Source organism: Eleutherodactylus coqui, chromosome 10 (genome assembly GCF_035609145.1).
Source record: "Eleutherodactylus coqui strain aEleCoq1 chromosome 10, aEleCoq1.hap1, whole genome shotgun sequence".
NCBI lineage: Eukaryota > Metazoa > Chordata > Amphibia > Anura > Eleutherodactylidae > Eleutherodactylus > Eleutherodactylus coqui.
Genome location: NC_089846.1, coordinates 52174676 through 52197226, shown reverse-complemented (window position 1 = coordinate 52197226; position 22551 = coordinate 52174676). Strand labels below are relative to the sequence as shown.

Here is a 22551-nt window from a genome sequence, read left to right as displayed (position 1 = left end):
CTTACCATTTTTTACTTGTATTGCTGAGTCTTGACCATGTAGGTGAACTGCAGCGGGCTGCAAAATAACCGGAGACAAAAAAAAAAAAATGAAACCAACATAAACAATGAAATGCCCAAAAGTATAAAAAAACATGGAATTTAAAAAAATCTCATCGAGGTAAGAAAAAATTTTGAAGTTACACTAATTGTCAAAAAGAAAATCGACACCCAAAAATTAACTTGCTGGAATCGAATAAAACTTTCTATGTGTGATTGTACTATTTAGTAAGGGATTACAATATCAGAGCAAAAGGATCATTTATTGAGAAAGCTGACCCCTTGTAGAGAGGCACTAGGAACCCTATGGTACTGCCTCTAGCTTGGATACAAGATGTGATATGGGTGAGCATGGAGGCTCTAGTACCCTGATGTACCACCTCTAGCTTGGATACAAGATGTGATATGGATGGGAATGGAGGCTCTAGTACCCTGATGTACCACCTCTAGCTTGAATACAATAGGAAAGGATAGAGTCTGCGACAGCATGAGTAGATGCAGTGAAATATAACCTTTATTCGTCCACTGTAAAAGCTACAACGTTTCGATCTTCAACAAGATGCTTGACAAAGATCTTATTGAAGCATCTACTCATGCTGTCATGGACTCTATCCTTTCCTATTGTTCAATTTTGGAATTGTGATCCGGATTCCTTCCTCTGTGGCTTGCATAAAGTTTGTGGTCCTGCCTTATTGGAATTGGAGAAAGTGCTGCTTGTGACTATCTTCCTTTCCTAGCTTGGATACAAGATGTGATACAGATGGGCGTGGAGGCTCTAGTGCCCTGTTGTACCGCTTCTAGCTTTGATACAAGATGTGTTACAGATGGGCGTGGAGGCATACAGGTTCCGTATGGTAGCCTGCGGCATATCGGTCCACATTTTCTATAATTGAGGCGCTAAGCCCTAGGTCACCAGACACAAACACGGCCGTTGTCAGTGCCCAAACTAAACCTGTATTCGTTGCTGAAGACAACCCGGTTCCACTCCATGGCAGTCCAGTTTTGTCGTTCACGACAGCACTGCAGAGGCGATGATGGGTGGGTGTCAAAAGCAGTACACATAATACATGCCGTGACACCAAATGTCTTTTAGCCAAATGCCTGCAAAATGCTTCCAACAGATACAGGGTACTGTAACAATAGTGCCATCTGTCTTTGGATGGCGTACAACTAAGTAGCTGAAGTTGATCATGCTTGTCGGACAATCAGATGATTCTCTCTACAGGTGGTCTGTCGAGGGCGCCCTAAGCTCGGTCACTTTGTTTGCATGCCCTCACGCATCCATTGGTCCCAACACCTCCTAGCAGTCTGTTCAGAACGGCCCAGGTGGAGGGTAATTCAGCAATTCATCGATACAATCATCCATCTTCTCATATTCCAACAATGCACCCCCTGTGCATTCAAACTGTGCTACCTGGGTGAAATCTCTTTGATTGTGTAGTTGAGGCGTCTAGTGGTTAACAAGCTCTACACAAGAGGAAAAAGAGGTCCATACCAGGAGCCTCTGAGAGCCACTTTCTAGGCCAAGGGTGGGATTACTTTTAAGGCATCAGGTTGCAAGACCGTTCATCTAATCACTCCACAACTCTAATCATTTGCATATAGAGAGCTCTTTGCATCCCCAATTACACAGGAAATCCAATCCATCTAGAGAATCTGGGCAGGTAATAAATCAGACAGAGGCTGCATCCGCATGGGCTACAAAATCATCGCTACAATGTGAAGCCCATAGTTTCCAACGGGTTCTTTCACATGAGCAATGTTTTGTATCCCATGCGGATGCAGCCCGACTCTTCTCGGCCAGCTGACTCTTCTCTGCTAATATGTAAACAGCATAATAGCAGGATAATTTTGGAAAATAATTGTGGAGGTGCAAGGACACATTAGGAAAAGAGAGGGGCATTAGAAGTGATTGATTTTTCATCCCCTGTGAAGTCAGTTTTATAAAAGGGGTGAGAGGGTAGTGACAGGTTCCCTTTAATTTTTTTTTCTTAAATCAATGTTAAGAACTTTTGATGATATTTTGCAATATATTTAATTATCAGATTTAGGCTGCCTTTATGTAAAAGTCCCTATTCAATAGCCACCCCTATCCTTTTGAGGAATTCAGATGCTGCTGAATGCAACATAAAGTCTGTATTCAGCTCTACAGATGCTTCTTCCTACGTGGGTCAGCTCCTCCTCAGCCTGCCCACGCCTGTCTGAAACTCAATGTTCTGCATCACAGTGCATTGGGTATTTCCATAATAGAAATGTCCGGGTGCTCTTGTTTCTACCATTGACTCTCGTTCAGAAGTATTCTTTGGTACTGGCAACTCTGATTTGTAAAGTGCTGTATAATATGTTGGCGCTATATAAAAGAATTAAAAGAATTCTGAATCTTGCAATGCAATATATTGTAAAAATCAATAAGTGCCCTGCTCTTCCGTTTGATTAATAAATGAAAAAAAATAAATGACGAATAAGAATTTGATGTTGATGCTTTTAATAAATCATGACCAAAGGGAAGCAAAAAAGGCCACATAGTACCTAACCTGTATCTCTCTAGAACTCGTCCTGTCCCCAGACCCTGGTGAAAGAGAACAAAAAGGGAATGATCAAAAACAGAGAACAAACATAAACATCCTGCTAAAAGAACTTACCCTAATGGTAACTTACCAGAAGGCCCTTGACTCCCAGGTGGTCCTTGAGGTCCTGGTGGCCCAGGGGGTCCAGGAGGGCCCATAGCATTTGATCCTGGTATACCGGGAATGCCTGGTATTCCGGGTGGTCCTGGAGGCCCTGGTGGCCCTTGAGGACCTACAGGGCCAGTAGGTCCTGATGGACCTGGAGGTCCAACCTTTTTTCCTAAAAATACAGAGATATTTTTTCCATTTTGGATGCATTGACAATATAAATAAAACTATTATTGATAAAGAAACAAATTGTCCAAATTTTGCAATCCAAAATTTATTTAGATTGCTATATATTCAATGGTTCACTGTGCCTGTCTTGTACTTCTCTCTGCCTGTGCTTCTTGCCCTTGCACTGCTCTCTTCCTCTACCCTATGGGTGATTATCTTCTGTGTACTTTGAAGTACAGGCTTTTTAAGGGACACTAACCCTAGAAAATGAGAAGAGTAAAATAGAAAATAAAGTTGCCCCCACTGTCTGTAAGGGTCCTTTTTTGGGGAAGGAGAAAATGGCTGAGAACCTCGGGTACATATTCAAGATTTCTTCATACATTTTTCAGTTTTAACTGCAATATGAGAAATTCCTGATTAATTTGTCAATTTTTTATATTTAGTATTTCTTCAAAGTGACCCTCCAGGCTTGGAGAAACAAAGATGGCCACAAAGCTTTTCTGGCTACCTGATACATACTGTGCATAGCATGCATTGGTAGTTTAAGACACTACATGCTGCTCTGACTAGCCAGCACCGCTCATGTGGACAGCACTGGTTATTCAAAGCCGGTGTATTCTAAAGGGCCATTAAGACAGGACGAATGTCGGGCAAACGATGCCCGACACTCGTCCCCACAGGAGCTAGTATCGCTGCCTCACAGCTGGGCGGCTGCAGGAGATTTCTCTCCTCGCTCTCCCCCGCCCCTCTCCATTGACTTAACAAAGCAGCTGTTCAGTACTGAATGGCTGCTATTTACACTGAACGATGATCGTTGATGATGCTGTATAAATGATGGACGATGAGCTAAACTATGATCGTTCAGTGTAAATAGCAGCCGTTCAGTACTGTCAATGGAGAGGGTCGGGGGAGCACGAGGAGAGAAATCTGCTTCTGCCGCCCCGCTGTGAGCCAGCGATACTAGCTCCCATGCAGCAGCATGGAGCTGGTATGTGTGGGGACGAGTGTCAGGCATAGTTTATGCGGCATTCGTCCCTTCTAAATTGGCCATTAGACTAATGATGCATACTGAGTGCATCAGATAATGTGATATTCTGTCAGAGAAGTTGGCGTAGCCATCTTTGTTTCTCCAGGCCTGGAGGGTCACTTTAAAGACTATGTGCATCTTCACAAAATTTGTTTTTGTTGAAAGGCATCTGAAATTGAAAATGAAGCAACTCTGCCTATTAAGAGGATCTAATATTCTTTCCATTTCAACTACACCAAAAGGAAACCACATCCCCACAGCACCATAACATGACAGACAGGGAGTTGGGTGATGTATTTTTTTTATACTCACCCATTCCCACAGTCACATGTAGTTTGAAAATAATCGGATTTGTGTGCTGTGTGCCGACTTCAGAGGGGGTTACTGCCGATTCACGGCAGTGGGTGAATAAAGAATACCTCACTTGGCTTCCTGTCACCACTCCTAACAGCGCAGTAAAACTTAATTTATAGTGCTGGAGGGATGTGACAGGTTCTCTTTACTATCTAAAGGAGATACCTTGTCCATCTCTTCCATAACATTTTCTTTCCTTCTATGAACCCCTTCCCGACATACACTGTACATGTACGAAAGATGCCAGGTGTCATTGTATATAACAATCTGGGGGCTTACGTAGGTTCCCAGACCTGCCACGAATTTCCTCCTATTAAGCCCTGCCTACAGCAGGGTTTAAAAGGATACCCTTTTATGTATAATCTACTGCAGCACTTAAAAATTGCTGTGATTAGATGATCACTAGCTTAGAGTCCCCTAAAAAATAAATAAGAATTAGATGAATAGTTAAAAAATAAAAAAGCAATTTTTAGTTTAGTTTTTTTAATTTGACATTTAAGAATGGGGTTATTGACACATCTTTAAAATTTTATCTTTGAAAAAAAATTCGTATTGTCGCAATCTAAGGCCTTAGTCAGACGGCGTTTTTAGCCGCGATTTGCGCATGCGCATGCGTCCGGCGATTTTATAAAACCATTGCTTTGCAATGGTATCGGACACATGAGCGCTTTTTATGCGCTCGTCTAATAAATTATAGAACAAAAAAATCGCAGATCGCACCTATCTGCGATCTGCGATTCCTGTTCTCTTCTGTATATGCGCTCAATGGAGCCGGCGGCAGCAGCGCCGACCCCATTGAGAACATATAGAAGACAAATCATTCTTCTCTGCCACAGCTGTAACAGCTGTGGCAGAGAAGAACGATGTTTGCCCATTGAATTCAATGGAGCGGCAATACAGCCGCTCCATTTAAAGCAAAGGGCTGCCGGCGTGCGCGGGATGAATTGTCGGGAAGGGCTTAAATATATAAGCCCTTCCCTGCAATTCATCCTAAAATGTGTTAAAATAAAAAAAAATTGTATACTCACCTTTCCGCTGCAGCCGGAGTCCAGCCGCGGCCGCTGTCAGTTCTCCTGAACTGCTTCTCGGCACTATTCAGCCGGCGGGGCTTTAAAATCCCCGCCTGCTGAATGATCTGCCTCTGATTGGTCACAGCTCTGACCAATCAGAGGCCGGTTTCACTCACACACCCATTCATGAATTCATGAATGGGTGAGTGACTGCTGCCTCTCAGCGCTGAGCCAATCAGGGGCAGGTCTGACTCACATCCATTCATGAATTCATGAATGGGTGTGAGTGAGGCATGCCTCTGATTGGCTCAGCGCTGAGCCAATCAGGGGGCAGGTCTGACTCACACCCCCTTCACACCCACTGCAGGACGGCCGCGCGGAGCTCCGGCTGCCGGGAGAAGGTGAGTATACAATTTTTTTTATTTTAACACATTTTAGGATGAATTGCAGGGAAGGGCTTATATATTTAAGCCCTTACCGACAATTCATCCCGGGCTCGCCCGCAGCGCATTGCTTTAAATGGAGGCGGCTCTATTGCCGTCTCCATTGAATGCAATGCGCTGGACAGCTCCGGCCCGTTTCTAATGAAACGCGGCTAGGAGCAGATTTTCGGGCGATTTTCGGGCAACTTGCGCGCACCGGTCACGCGATTTGCGGATGCGCATCCGTCATGCGATCCGCAAATCGCGCGAAAAAACGCCCGTCTGACTAAGGCCTTACTGTCCCACAGAAAAAAACATGTCATTTTGCCCAGACTGTGAAAGCTGTAAAAAAATTACACCCCCAATGGTGAAATTGTGTTTTTTTCCCCCATTTACAAGTACTTTTAGAAATTTGTTTTTACTTACAAATTTGTAAAAGTTTTCCAGTACATTATATAGTTACATAGTATGTAAGGCCGAATGAAGACAATGTCCATCTAGTTCAGCCTGTTTATCCTCCTATGTTGTTGATCCAGAGGAAGGCAAAAACCCCAAGAGCAGAAGCCAATTAGCCCTTTTGGAATGTTAAATGTTACCATTAAAAAATACAATTCAACCTGCAAAAAACAAGCCTGTAGCCATGTAGGTAGAAAATAAAACAATTATGATAATTTTGGGGATGAAAAAATGAAAACAAAAAAGGCCTCTATGGTGAGGGGTTAAGAAAAATTAAGATTACTTGGTTATCAAAAGATTTTTCTGAACGTCTAAGATTCCGCAGCCTTGGAGGATAAGAACAGAGCTAAGTATTCATTATAGCCTTTATTACAGCAAGGGATACCAAAGGCAGTCATTCCAGTGACTAATCAAGAACCCCCTTCAAATCCCCCAAATCAGAATTAAAGGGGCGTCCCAGGAGCAAAATGGAAATTCTGTAAATGCTGAAATCTAGGAGATACAGCTAAGTAGCAGCAACTAGGGATGAGCGAGCACGCTCGGTAAGGTCAGTTACTTGAGCGAGCCTCACTCATTTCGAGTAAATGCCTTCTCCTCCGAGCGTGAACCCATTACAAAATGACTTATTGTGATGATGTACATTAGATTTTAAAATGTTAGTCTGTGCCTGGAATTTAAGAGTTGCATGGTTCCCATAATATTTTAGTATCAATTATCGTATGTAGAAGGTTGTTTCACATCCTTCTAAAATTTCTTAGCAGGCAGGCCAGTATACAATGTAATTAATCACAGAAGGAAAAACTTAAAACTTAACTTTTATTAAACTTAATTAAAAGACGGAACTTCCACCATTAGGGCTGACGCAGCTACGATTTCTCTGCTCTTGATTATTTATTCTTCATGTTTGGGGGTATGGGCTCCTTACTAAGAGGAGGATGTTCTTGGGTGATTGGACTCTAGACTTTGAGTAGTTTGTCGTTAGCAGACCTCATGAGCTATACTGTAGAAGCGCTTCTTTCTACCGGTCATCCATATCTCAGACTTGACATATTAGAGCATGACTATCTAGGTTACCGAAAAATTGTGAAGTCCAATAGAAACCTGTTGAACCTAAACCAGTTAATCCATAATGAACCTAAGCTAGAATTTTACTGGTAAATCTATAATGCATCTATGCTAGAATCTGACCTTAGGGTATTTCTTTCTAAGATGATCATAAGTCTGAGATATATCTTAGTAATCCTCATGTGAGTAGGGCTTTCTTCAGACAGACCCATCATTTAGAGGTTCGAAAATAGTCCGTACACCTGGATGAGGGGGCAGTGACCGCAGAGTGATTCACCTGCTTACCTACACATGCTTATGCCAGTTGCTCTGTATTCAGGGGTGTGTTCATTTTTCACGTGGCTACCCCCAATGTGTATAGGAGGAACGGTGCTTCATAATAAACTGGTGGATTATCGTTATACCTGCCTTCTTAGCCAGTGCCTTGACCCTTTAGGTCATACTAGGGCCATTTCTATACCTGGGCTCTACTGGTTATCTGCAACTTACATAGGTATTCACCCATTCCTCATCTGTGGAGGGTAGCGCTTTGAGATTTTCTGTCTGTTTTGTCTGTAGTCCCGTTTTTTAAAAAAAGTTTAATAAAAGTTACTTTTTAGGGTTCTCCTTCTGTGATTAATTCATTGGGTTGAGACCCCTCTGCCCCGGTGATAAGTTTGCAATGTAAGAGTCTCACTTTGTGCGTCCTTGATTGTAATCTTAAACATTTGGCAAACTGTTCACTGAACGACTGTATCACCCTATGTATGAATAGCAAATATAATTCTCTCCAAACAGTCCATCCGAAGTTTTATGAGGGAGCACCCCTTTATGAACCTGAGATCTCCTGGTTTTCAAGTTCAGTCTGCAAGTTTTTCTTTCATTTTCTATTACTACTCTCCAAAGCTGAAATGTTATCACAACTTATCAATTTTTCGTAGAACACCACACATCTTGCTCATTTATAAATTCATCAAGAATGGCATTAGAACAAACAGATCCCGCATCTTTTATTGACTTTATCGAATCAAGCTTTTCTTTACATATAAAATATTAAAAAAAGGTCTTGTATTCATGTTATTTCTGTGATAGGAGCGAGTGGGCCGGACCATAGCTGAATTTAAATAATGGCAAAAGAAGACTGCTTCGATCTTGCCCTGATCCCCAGACCGCTTGATCCCAGAGAGAACACTCCACTCATTTGAAAGAAATTGAAGAATGAACCAAAAATGAAAAGGTCAATAACTAGTATGTGTCCGCTGAAGTACACACAATGGGATTTTTACCATGTGATGTGTCCTTAACGGCCTTGTTTGCTAGTATAGATGGTATTGAAGAAACAGGGGTCATCGGAGAAAGTCTGTGTCTCAGAGGAAGATGTAATTCCTGCAGACCCTTTATAGTACCCCCCCTTGTAATGAGGCTAGTAGGCCTTGAAGGGGAGTCTGTCTAAAGGAGATGATAGTCATGGCCAAGAAGGAACCTTTCAATATTGATTGTGGGGAAAATAGCAGTGGATTCCACCAAGACAAGCAGCCTGGAGAGATTTATGGCCCATCCTGCTTACAGATCACAACCGAATTATAGCCATCATATGTTCTACATTATTAACAGGGTTACTTTTAGAGCCAATTGGTGACATCATTTTAAATCTATATTTTCTCTATGGCAATGCGAGTCAGGGAATGTAGAGAATATATCTTAAAACCTTATGGGAATGTAAAGGGATATTCTGGAAGGGATCTCTGTGGAACGACTGAGTCCAGGTAAATATAACTTTGTGGGTAGGTTGGGCCTTCCCATCTAGGTGAAGGTCCCATTATGTGTTTTTTCTTGGAAATTTCATTTTCAAAATAAAACTTTTCATCTTGTAATCCCTTGAGCGTCCCGTAATACATCTTTCTAAGCTTTCGTAATCCATGTTTAATGGGCTATTTTGTACTTGGCTCAGTAAGAATGGAGCTGATCATGGTCCTGAAATTTAATCAGGCATACGAGGCTTTATAGGTGAGATGGAATCTTACACAGGGGTATCTGCGATATTTAACAAAAAGGAGACAACACAAGAAATGCCCACAACATCTGTCCTGTGGCCTGAACCATGCATAACCTATGAGCAATTAGTTCAGAACTTCACCCCAAAACCTCAAAAAACGGAAAGCTGTATGGGTAGAAGTTTCCAGCAATTTTCAACCCAAAATGTTAGCTCCCTTGGAGACTTAGCAAATGACGGAGTATTTGTCCTTGACTCTCAATATCAATAAACATCACATAATTAAGGGTGAACATCAGCCATATTGTAAGATCTCTCTCTCTCCATATCAATTCACATGTATATCCAGATAAATAACTATACTAATTAAATAAAAATAAACCTTGTTATCTGTATAGCGCCAACTTATTCCACAGCACTTTCATGTAATTTATTTATTACCCCCACCAAGCTGGGTACTCCGTTTACTGACCTCGGAAGGATGGTAGGTTGAGTCAACTTTGAGCCGGCTACCTGAACAACGCAGGGATTAAACTCACAACCTTCAGGTCATGAGTGAGAGCTCAGGACTGCATTTTTGCTGCTTTAACATATGCTTGCATCTGGAATTCTATATTAAACTATTAGAAATCCAGAAAGAAGCATATTTTTTTCTGAACTTTTCTATGTACCGTTATATAGATAATTATACATTTACACCCGCACATATATAGGATGATCAATGGCTACCTTTACAATACTTGTGTACATAGTCCTGACCATCTGCGACATTTTGGAAGATGATGATGATGAATAGCTATTAGAGATGAGCGAGTATACTCGCTAAGGCACATTACTCGAGCGAGTAGTGCCTTAGCCGAGTATCTCCCCGCTCGTCTCTAAAGATTCGGGGAACGGCGCCGGTGACAGGTGAGTTGCGGCGGAGAGCAGGGGGGAGAGCGAGATCTCCCCTCCGTTCCCCCGCCGGCCTCCGAATCTTTAGAGACGAGCGGGGAGATACTCGGCTAAGGCACTACTTGCTCGAGTAATGTGCCTTAGTGAGTATACTCGCTCATCTCTAATAGCTATGCTTATAATCAACTAACAATTAGATGTAATGTTTCTTTACAGAGTGCTCTCTACTAGGCATGCATATCTGTCATACATATCTGCATATTTCCCCATATGCAATACTTCCAAAAGCAACTGACAGAGATACTACATACTTCTATATTTCTAGGGTAGAATATATCTTGTGACACATTCCTCAAATTAACGGTGAGTCATAGATGACATCACATGCAAAAGGAAAATCTAAGACTTCATTTTATTAGCACTTTGTGTTCACAATAAGATATGCTCATGTTTTCCGATACAAAAATCTGAAGCAAATTAAGCATCAGAAATCTGAGGCTGAGCTTTGGACTTCTGCCGTAAACTTGCAATGTGAGTGTGCCATGGATCTGCTAGCGGATTAGGCTCATTCAATGGTATAGTGTCACAAAACTTTTTTTCTGGGTCAGGAACGCTATCTTTTCTCCTTAGGGAGAGCACCTAGAAGGTGAGTGAGGAGACTTATAAGGCCATTCATGGTCCTCTGGGTAATATGCAAATAAGGGAGATGGAACAATACCTCTGCAGTGCCACCTATTGGAAGGCAATGTTAGACTCTTTATATAAGCCTTGTAACAACGACTGCGGATTTAAAATCGGCAGCTGAAAATTCTGTACTGATATTAACAATTGAAGATCAATTTCACACAGATTTTGGTGAAGAATAGGTGGAAAAATCAGAGTGAAAATTCTGTTGTTTTTAAAGTCATAAACAAATGAAAAGCAAATAAAGGATTGTTTCGCCCTATAAAGCTCTCAAGAAAACAAGTTGTGAATGAATGTCAGTAGAGATGAGCTAGGGTACTCAGTAAGGACAGATACTCGAGCGAGTATCGTCCTTACCGAGTACCTGCCTGCTCGCCTGCAAAGATTCAGGTGCCGGTGTGGGTGAGCGCTGTGTTGCGGGAGTGAGCTGGAGGGAGCGGGGGAAAGAGAGAGAGAGATCTCCCTCCCGCTCTCCCCACCCCTCACCGGCACCCGAATCTTTGCGAACGAGCAGGCAACTCCTCGGTAAGGACGATACTCGCTCGAGTATCTGTCCTTACCGAGTACGCTCGCTCATCTCTAAATGTCAGTGTAAGCATATTCACCCTTGAACTCCGTTTTCATATACAGCTGTAACTGACATTACTTATATACTACTGCTCGTGAGTAGCAGCATGTGATGTAGCCTGCAAAACAGGTCTTCAAAGTTAAACAGACTTGACACAGCCATTTTAGGCATTAATGAAGGACAGGAGGGATATTTTCATTTTTGCCTTACAGCAATCCAACGCCCATAACTTTTTTTTTTACCTTATTTTTTGATTGACGTAGCTGTGTGCAGCAAGTTGTGTTGTTCATTGGCCCCACTAGGGGGCTTTTACTGATCATTTTCACTCTTACTAAATAATGCATTAGGATATCTACTGTATTCCAGTACATTACAGCCTGTCAGCATAACATTGATGTGCACCTATTAATCTTTGTTAACAATTCGGTTTCCACAGAGAAGCCATTGGCACCCTGTATAGCAGGGGTTACAGATAGGAAGTCACCCCCCCCCCCCTAGCTTACAGCTTTAGGAAGTACCTTTTTAATTTTGACAGATGTTTTAAGGTATCGAAGTGTATTTGCTGTAAAAGGGTTTCTTTCAGTTAGAATATTTTATAGCTAAATCCAGGCCATAAACATGTTTTGTATCTATCTACACTTATTTAAAAAAAAATAAAAAATTAATATATATATCCCCAGATATTCCAGAAATAGCACTAAAATAGAACCACCTGCTGTTTATATTGAAGAGCCTTTCTGTATCCACCTTAGCAAATTTCCGGAGATGGTCACACATACTTACAGAATCATAGAATGGCAGAGTTGGAAGGGACACCCAGGGTCATCGGGTCCAACCCCCTGCTCAGCGCAGGATTCACTAAGTCATCCCAGACAGATATTTGTCCAACCTTTGTTTGAAGACTTCCATTGAAGGAGAGCTCAGCACCTCCTGTGGTAACCAGTTCCACTCATTGATCACCCTCACTGTCAAAAAGTTTTTTCTAATATCTAATCTGTGTCTCCTCCCTTTCAGTTTCATCCCATTGCTTCTGGTCTTTCCTTGTACAAATGAGAATAGGGATGATCCCCCTGCAGGGTGACAGCCCTTCAGATATTTGTAGACCGCTATTAAGTCTCCTCTCAGCCTTTTGCAAGTTAAACATTCCCAGATCCTTTAACTGTTTCTGATAGTACATGGTTTGCAGACCGCTCACCTTCTTGGTAACTCTTCTTTGAACTTGCTCCAGTTTGTCTATGCCTTTTTTAAATTGGGGTGCCCAGAACCGGACACAGTATTCCAGATTAGGTTTGACTAAGGAAGGGTAGAGTGGGATAATGACCTCATGTGTTCCAGACTCTATTAATACATCCCAGAATTGTGTTTGCCTTTTTTGCTACTGCATCACACTGTTGACTCATGTTCAGTCTGTTCACTCTACCTTCTATTCCACTGGTTATGTGGAAGAATCCCTGGTATGATCCCTTCTGAAGCTGCAGAGTCTTCTATGCTTGTCAGAAACTAAGCAATTGCAATTGCAGTAACGCACTCTCACTCTTATAACTTGTCCAGCATCTCCTCCGTTTGCATAATACGGTCGTTGCCATTTACTTTGAATGGACAAGGTGCTAAGCAAATAGCCTAGATGTGCTAGGGTGATCATGATCATCTGTAGGTGTTGGATGGATCCCAGGACAGATGTGCTAGCAAGTTTTTATACCACTATAAATTTTGGTACATCTATAGAGGTGCTAGGTACATGTTGTGGCCTAGCCACAGTAATTGCATGCAGATGGCTAGATGAGCTTTGTAGTGAATGTGATTTTAAAAATTTGGCTTGTTAATTTCACTGACTACCAAAATTGTGCACAAACCTCGCATGAATATAGACTCCATTCTTGTGTATGGACTTATTCACATGAGTGATGATGGAAATCACAGCATGGCCTATTGTTTGGCGTTCATTCAGAACGCCTTGCCCATTGTATTCAATGGGACCTTTAAAGACATCGCATGGCACTCACATCGCACCGTGCAATGTGATGTTTCCATTGAAATGAATGGGAAACACTTGCAATCCTCTAATGCTCGTGAAACACGTGCCTAAGGATCGCAATCTCACAGAAGCGACCTAAGGCATTTTTAAACGAAAAATGCCTTGCATCGGCATGAAAAAAAGTACACTGGCAAGCACGATATTGGGTAAGGTTTTTCTTGCGCTTGCCAGTGTGAACGTAGCCTTAAAAGGATTTTTCAATTCACACCCAAATTTAATAATCTTATTTCAAAAGCCCATTAACCCCTGTACGACTTTACATATAGAAAGAGCTGTCATTGACTCATATGACCGCCCATTGGACTGTTCAGCTCAGAATGTGCAGAGATATAAATGAATAAAGTACAAGTTATACGGAATCCTTTCCCATAAAACTATATATCAATCTGCTCAGCTCCTCTTGGTCTATAGCATGCTGCTTGCGGATTGGACAGCATGTTCAAGCTGAAAGATTCCCTTTAAGGGGTTAATTGTGGATGTTCCATCAACCGGAAAAAATAACAAAAATTGCTGTTGCTATCGGAGTTTACAGGCTGGCTAATTCAGTACATGTCAGGAATGTATGGCATCACATGCTCTAAATTCAAAAAGACTATGGCTATTCAACATGAAGCAAAATTAAAAGTAGTAACGCAGTTTGTGACCCACATAATGTAATACTACTACCCAACCAGTAACAAATAGAGATCTACGTATTGAAACTGGATCATATTATTTCTCATATAGGAGGAGGCTTTCTATACTACTTGTTGTTTTTACCGCAATATATATAGCAGGAGATCAGCCATTTCCACCTCATAACCCCACAGCAGTACAACTCTATTAACTACTTCCCTGCTGGTGTCTTTTAGGTTGCTTACTACTGAGGTCTAAGGGTGCCTGTCTACGGGCGGGTTTGAATTGCGTTCCCTGTGGCGATAATCCGGCTGCGGAGAACGCAGTGAAAGCTCTCCATAGAGTGCTTTCCCCCTGTCCACAAGCGGAGAATAGGCTGACAGCGGAGATCCGTCTGCCGACTCCTGCTCCCGAGTGGCGGTATCCTGCGGCAGATCTCCGCTGCGGGATACTGCAACGCCCGTAGACAGGCAGCCTAAGTTTTAATTCCTGGGCTATAAACAAACAAAAACATAAAACTTGTTCTAGAAGGGTTCTAACTAACAAAGTCTGCAGTACTTTATTTACCTTGGGCAAGTCATCCTACACAAGTAATGAAATATGTAAGTCTTGCCTATGACATCGTTCTTATGTAATCAATGCCTAAAACATGCACACTTACCTTTTTTCTTGTTTCTGTTTGTATTTGGATCTGAAATAAAGAAGAAAAAAAGCGGGTCACAGAAACGTCCACTGTGTGTAGCAACATCCTTGGGTTAGGAATTTTATTAAAAAAATCAAGAGCAAATACACTCTAGAAAGAATCGTCTATTTATGTGGACTGAAACCTTCATATCTGAATATAAAGCAGTGTAGACATAAGGCTGCTACAGCCTTACTGGCACAAGGCAGTGTATATATATATATATATATATATATATATATATATATATAATATATAATATATATACACACACACACCTGTATTTATACACCGATCAGCCATGGTATTAATCCCTTCCCTTTTACCGACAGTTTTGGCCTTCCTCACCGCACCCCATTTTTGAAATCTGACGTGTCATTTCTTGTGGTCGTAACTTTGGAATTATTTCCCTTATCCGAGAGATTCATAGCTTTTTTTTGACAATTTGTACTTCATGTTAGTGGTAAATTTTGGATGTTACGCTTTATACTTATTAAAAATCCAAAATGTATAGATCATGTAGAAAAATTAGCAATTTTCAAAATTTGAATTATTCTGCTTCCTAGACAGATACTCAAACCACACAAAATAGCTAGAGGGGTTGTTCAAGATTTTGTTTCTTCTTTTCTAAAACCATGGTATCTCCCCTTGTTATAAAGTAAACAGTCCTATACTCACTCAACTTTCCCTGCTCCCCACAGTGGCCAAAGCCCCTGCTCGTGATATCATGTTTACAGACTGCAGCAGCCCATTTATGGGGCCTCATAGGCTGCTGCAGCCAATTACAGAGCTGAGCGCTCTTTCGCTGAGCTCTCAGATTGGCTGCAGCAGCCCGACACATTCCGTACACAGGCTACCTACAGAACTAAAACACTGGGCACAGAGAACTGAGCATTGGCACAGGAGATTGGGGAGTTGGGAGAGGAAAGTATATAACAGTTTGTCATTTTATGGGATGGCAAGGGGGGAGGGCATGGTTTTAGGGGGAAAAAGAAATGAGGACAACCCCTTTCATAAATATTTAGCATACTTCTAGGTTATGTCAGAACTACTTAAAAAGACAAGAAGCCACCAGTAGACTTCAAAAAATTGAATGGCCTGCTGAGTCTCCAGACTTAAAGGGGTTGTGCATGAAGATACTATTGATGACCTACCCTCAGGATAATTCATTAATAGTTGAATGATCGAGACCCGCCAATTGGGGCCCCAGCTAATCATCTGATTGGGCGCCAACTGACAGCGCTATTATACACTAAGGTCAGAGCAAGAGTGACTGCTATGACCCCTGCGTAGTGGCCGATGCTTGTAATTGCAGGTACAGCTGCCATTAATTTCAATGAGCACTGCAGAGGTGGGACCCAAGAGATCAACTATTGATGACCTATCTTTTTGACTGGAAGAGTATACAGCACTCTACAAGCGTTTTAGGCACGTGTGGAGAAAATACTGCAAAGTAAGAATGCTTTCAAAAATAAAAATAATGGTAATATTTTTTGGTCAAATAAAATGCAAAGTTGAGCAAACAGATCTAAATTAAATCAATACTTGATGTGACTCCCCTTTGCCTTCAAAACAGCATCAATTCTTCTAAGTACACTAGTACAGTTCTGAAGGAACTCGGCGGGAAGGTTGTTCCAAACATCTTGGAGGACTAACCCCAAATATTCTATGGATGTAGCCTTGCTCAAATCCTTCTCTCTCTTCATGTAATCCCAGACAGATTCGCTAATGTTGAGGTTAGAGCTCTATGAGGGCCATATCATAACTTTCAGGATTCCTTGTTCTTCTTTATGCTGAAAATAGTTCTTGATGACATTGGCTGCATGTTTGGGCCTGTTGTCCTGCCAATCAGGCACCCTCTTTTTTTTTTTTAAATCTTACTTTGCTAAAGTTTTAGGCAGGTGTGGAAAAAATTCTGCACAGTATTATATTTATATATATATATATATATATATATATTATATATAAACACATATATACACACACATATATACATATACATACATACATACACACACACACACACACACACACGGATATTCACACAGATTTTATCATATTCCCTTTTTGTAACCATTTTTTTATTTTTTTGATGACAGATTTAAAATTCTGATTTCTTTATACAACTATGGGGCAGCCATCTTGCCTGAGCTGCAGTTGACAACATTTAGCGATATTCTTAGAAAATGCCAAATGGGCCAGGGGAACCTGTGGATTCAAGATATCCCTGCTCTGTAACCTGTGCAAAGGTCATTGTGCACAGAGGGGATGACCTGTGATCATTACTTATTGTGAATAGTGAGATCCTGTGTTATCTATATATGGGGGCTATACACATTAGATGGCAGGTGGGGATTGAACAACCACTGCAAGTTTGATTGCATGGCGACTGAGCGCTTCATTGATGCCTCCATACACGTTATATTGGTTATTAAAGTTGTTCTAACTGGCTACACATTTTCAATGGCATCTGATGGTGGAAAACCGATCTTTCTGGGAATGTTCTTTCGAAGAAATATCTTTCATCTGACAGGCAAAGTTTCCATTTGGATGACTTCTTTCCAGACCATGACAGTCTGTAAAAAATGTTCATTCATTATTAAATTGCACTTAGTGAACAACTGTTTTTAGTTAAAATTAATCATTTAATCAAGTTTAGTCTTAATGCCCTTTTTGACGGGACGAATGTTGGGCAAACGATGCCCGACACTTGTGCCCGCACACACTAGCTCCCGTGCTCCTGCAGGAGAGCTAGTATTGCTGGCTCACAGTGGGGGTGCTGCAGGAGATTTCTCTCCTCTCCTCCCCTGCCCCACTCCATTGACATAACATAGCTGCATACTCGTTCATTGTAAATAGCGGCTGTTCTGTACTAAACGGCCTATGTGTTGTCAATGGAGAGGGGCGGGGGAGCGAGAGGGGAGAAATCTCCTCCAGCCCTCCTGCTGGCCACTCTGTCAAAGCCAGCACTACTAGCTCCCATGCAGGAGCACAGGAGCGCGGACACACAGGGTCAAGTGTCGGGCAGCCTAATGTATATAGCCACCTTTATCTTTCCTTTTAATCTTGTTTGTCATGATAATGAGATTACTACTGAAAAAGTTTTTTTTCTACAAAACAGAAAGTGTCAACATATTCTTAAAGCCGGCTGCGCACGGACAGGTCGGATTCCACATGTGGGAGCCCGCAGCGGAATCCACTTCCAACTGTGGCAAGCGTCCGTGTACAGATTTTTTTCAAATCTTTTTGTTTTCGTGCCATCACGAGCCGATAACACGGATACTCGCGACCTATCCGTAATGTCAACTGCGGATAGGCCACGGGTTGGTTGGCTTCCATTGACTTCAATGGAAGCCGTCCGTGGGAATCCGCTCACGGTGGATTCCGCAATGCAAATCCGTTCGTGTGCAGCCGGCTAAGGTACCTTAGGACAACTATTGGCTGAACAGTCGCTTGAAAAAGCAAATTCAAATGATAACTGTTCCGTGTAAATATGGCCACCGACAGGGAAATGAGCGGCAAGCTGCTAGTCGTTTCAAAGAAGAAAATTAAATAGTCGCTGGTTGATCAAAAGTTATGTCAGTGTCGTTCGTACTTTAAACAACTTGTAAACTAATTTCATGGAGATCCTCTGTATGAAGGATATCATGGCTAACAAGTAATAAACAATCGATTGAATGACTGTCCATCGTAGGCTTCAATGACGTTTTGGAGTGACTATCCGAATGTTTACTCGCTGTAATGGTACCTTTAAAGGGACATTCTTGATGCAGACCAACATTTTAAAATCTAATGTACATCATTGCAATAAGTCCTCTGTAATAGGTTCACTGGTCTGGCTACTTGATTCATTTTTTGTCATTTGACCCACTGCCTAAAAAATATCTGCACTTCCTCAGACATCTTGCTACTTCCTCCCCGGTCCATAGGCTCCAACATCTTGTGAGCAGTGCATGATGGTAGGGCAGGAGAGGAAGCACTATATTGCTCATGTGCAGTCCAGAGTGCCGGAAGGTTCCGTCTTGTCTACTTTCTCTGGCCCACTGATTTGGAGGGAGGTTGGTGCTGATAAGTTGTAGGACCTGAGATCTGTGGGCGGAGCTACAGTGCTGGCCGGGAGACAAGTTGTAGGAAGCAGTCTGCTGCTGTATTTACAGAGGAAGTGATACAAGTAAACACAGCAGCAGGTTGGCGTTCGCACAGGATGAAGGAGAGGATCCAGGGCGGTAGATAAAAAGGTACAGATTACTTAGCTATACCTCCTAGATTTCAACATTTTTAGAATTTCCATTTTGTGCCGCCAAAGTGAAACATATAGAGAGATATTGACATTATAAAAAATATATATATATATATATATATGTTACAATAAGTTATTTTTTGATGACACATATCCTTTAAATAAGTCGTTCACAGCATTCTATACAAGCATTTATTTTCACATTCCTTAGGATATTCCATTTATTATGGATGTTGAGGAGACTGATGGAATGAGCACTGAGTGGAAGGCATCCTGTACAAGCTGTAGAAGACAAATGGGCCAACATTTTTAAATGAAAACCAATTGTAAATATGTTTTATTTAATAAAGATACATACAGTACAATAAAAAACATGTGTCCATAGTCCTTAAACTATAGTACAGATAACCAGAACCAAAAAGAGGAAGTGCCTTCCAAAGGCAGGTGCTAGCCAGTTTAAGAGAGCTCAGAACTCTAACGTTGTGTAGAACAGATGGGTCCCAGAAACCGAGGACCAGCAATCACAATGCACTGTCAGTATAGTTGTAGGGCACTGACTGACGTTAGTGGGCTCTCATGATCATGCAGCAGTGATGAGGACCTATCCCACTAGAACGTGAGCATTCGGGGGCATCTAGGTTGCAAATGAAGAGAAACTGTATGCAGAGTCAATTATTTTGATCATCTACAATTGAATGCATTGAAGGTTATTGTGGTTATTAAATCCGATAATTTGTATTTAAATTAGATTTTTTTAAATACAATTACCCCTTCATTTCATGACATTCATACATGTATAAGTATAATAGACATAGATCATATTACCCCAGCCAAACAATCCAATCAATCATAATTACATTTAACTAAATCATAAATCACCTCCTTTAACAACTAAAAAAAAAAAAACTATTTAGGCACATACAAGAAATATAACCCTAAGGCCGCATGCACACGGGCGGGTCATATTCCGCATGTAGGAGCCCGCAGTGGAATCCGACCCTGTGCCCAGACGGCATCTGTACGTAACAGCAATTGGTTTCCACTTGTGTGCATGAACAATCATTTTTGCATTGCATGCTATGGGCGGTATTTGCTGTGGAATACGGAGACGGTCGCCCGCTTCGGATTCCGCAATTCAAATCCGCCCGTGTGCATTCCACCTAACTCTTCTCACCCTCACCTCCGCCATCTCCCATCAGCTTTTCTACGTTACTTCAATGCAACCAGCTTTTAATATGAACTATCCATAATATATAGCAGACCATCTTCCCCAAATTTCTCCAAACTAGTAGGGAGAAGTAATCAGCCTCCATGCTTGATACAAAGTTCTCTGACAAAAGAATATGCCCATCAACAATACCAAATATACAAATTCCGGGGTTAAGACCAATATCGACAAGATACATTTTTTTATTTCTAGCACCCATTCCAAAAATTCACATAATTTTACACAAACCCAGACCGTATGCATTATATCTGCATCATCCATATAACATTTCAGACAGATTAAATTTAATCCAAAACCCATGTTAAACAACTTTAATGGAGTACGATAAACAATATGTACTACAGTCTAGCCAAATATTCCTAAAGATCTTTGCAATCCACACAATTTAGAAGCATACAGGTTTTTAATATGGAGAAAAAGGTCTCCAAAATTTCATCCTCCTTTAAAACCAAAGAATTATCAGGCCTTCTCAATAAGATGATGATTCCTGTGCATTATTTATAGAAGCCAAAAAATGACCCCCTGCTTCCACTTCCTCAAAGATCTTCCACTTATTTTTTGTAACATCTCTCAGATGATCCACAAATTAAGACTGTGCCACTTTCCAATTAATTTCAGTTTGATTAGTGGGAGAATATATATATATATATATATATATATATATATATATATACATATATACACTTGCCTGTAGAGGGCTGCAGACAGGACTTCTGGTGCGAGGGTTTACACAAAGGGGTGGGGCAGGAACTAGAAAAGGGCCAGTTCCTGCCAGAATCAAGAGAGAGGATCAGTGCAGCAGAGCTGAGGTGCTACAGGCTGGTGGCCTAGCAGAGGCCAGATTCCGACAGGGGCGACAACCCTGGACTCACACCCAAGTGGGGTGCATACGGACTGTGTATATTGACGCTGGATGATATTGCTGTGTTTTGTGATTGCAGTGATGACAAATAAAGGCTGGCAGGAGCCAGATAAAGAAATCTACATCTCCTGAGCAGTTTCTACATGTGTGGTGTGCCATTTTCATGTGCCGGAGGTCGGCGATCTGCAGGCAACTACCCCACTCTACAAACATAAGGAAGCATGGATGGAGTACTATTCTATTCTAGAAAGTGTATTATGTGAACTGGATTTACAAGAGTATTGTTGAACTTCCACAGATCACATAAACCTTTCCATTAGTGCGAAAGTAGTTGTAGAAGGAAGAGGCACCATAGAGGCTTCATTAAACCTATCCAAACAAGGATCCAGACAGTTGTAAAATCGTCCAATAAATGTAGGTACAATATTTATTTTGCAGAATAATACACTGAAGACAAATACAGAATCTATAAAAGATGACACTTAAGAGATATTTGTATTAATTTGTACTCTTACTCCACGCAAATAACTCGAGATAGGCAGAATGAAAAGAATGCGCCCATACCAGAAGGGTGAAGCAAGTATACAGTATCTTTTGTTCAATGTGTTTCTTATAGACGAAATTATATTAACCCCTTGAACTATGGCAAATTATATTCATGATCTATGTTTTACACATGTAATTTAAAATGGCAGCTGCATTCTATGGTGGAGGAAGAGAAACTGGAGGAAAAAAACACCCTGCCCCACCCAACACCATATTTTCTATCTAATCACCTGGGCATAGTTATAATGGTAAAAAAAAACAACTATATTACAGTAAGGTCACTAATACTAAGGAGCAGTACCCAGGAACCTCCCACCTATCTAACAATGTCATTTCAGGGCTGAATAGAATAGTCAGTGTGTACGCTAAATTAACACTGTTAAAAATGGACATCTTAAAAGGTAACTGAACTTTATGATAAAAACTAGCAAAAATAAAAGGGAAAAGAAACCACTAAAAAAGTTAGTAATCTAATGAAAGAAAAGAGGTCTTCCTGTAAGACGTTTTAAGGGTCTATATCACCAACATGTTTTTCCTATTAATTAAAACCAGATAGAGAAATATTACATTTTTCTAATCTGTCTTTTTAATTCTGTTGTCTGTACATCACTATGGGGACTGCCATCTTGTCTGAGCTGTAATGAACAAAATCTGTTATACAGCAGCTTCATGGGCCACTCCCATTATGGACAAGAGGAGACCCAATAACTTGTATGGGAGATTGGTATAAAAGCCCATTTACACGCAGTGATGATCGCTTTAAAAAAAAAACAAAAAACCCCCCCAAAAAAGCGGTCGTTTCAGCGATAATCATTGCATCTAAACGCGCGGCCATCGTGCACTTTTCGTGCACTGCTAGCTGATCGTTAATTCAGGACAACCTAAAAATCGTTGTGCGATCTTATCAGCAGTTCTCCACGTAGAGTGCTGATAGCATCATTTCCCATCGAAGAACCAAAAAACTGAAAGCAGATAAGAGCCCTCCGGCTATTAACTACGTTCAGTGAAGG

At 41.3% G+C, this 22551-nt stretch overlaps 1 protein-coding gene across 3 annotated transcripts in view; it reads right to left on the bottom strand.

The window, feature by feature from the left end:
- The window catches only part of EDA (ectodysplasin A), a 130653-nt gene that overhangs the window by 9857 nt on the left and 98245 nt on the right, over positions 1–22551 (bottom strand). For all 3 annotated transcript variants that reach the window (XM_066580990.1, XM_066580991.1, XM_066580992.1), the window contains exons 3-6: positions 14645–14674; positions 2697–2885; positions 2573–2607; positions 6–57 (exon numbers count right to left, since the gene is read on the bottom strand). In XM_066580990.1, the coding sequence (XP_066437087.1) occupies positions 6–57; positions 2573–2607; positions 2697–2885; positions 14645–14674 (306 nt within the window). The remainder of the gene's footprint in view (positions 1–5; positions 58–2572; positions 2608–2696; positions 2886–14644; positions 14675–22551) is intronic.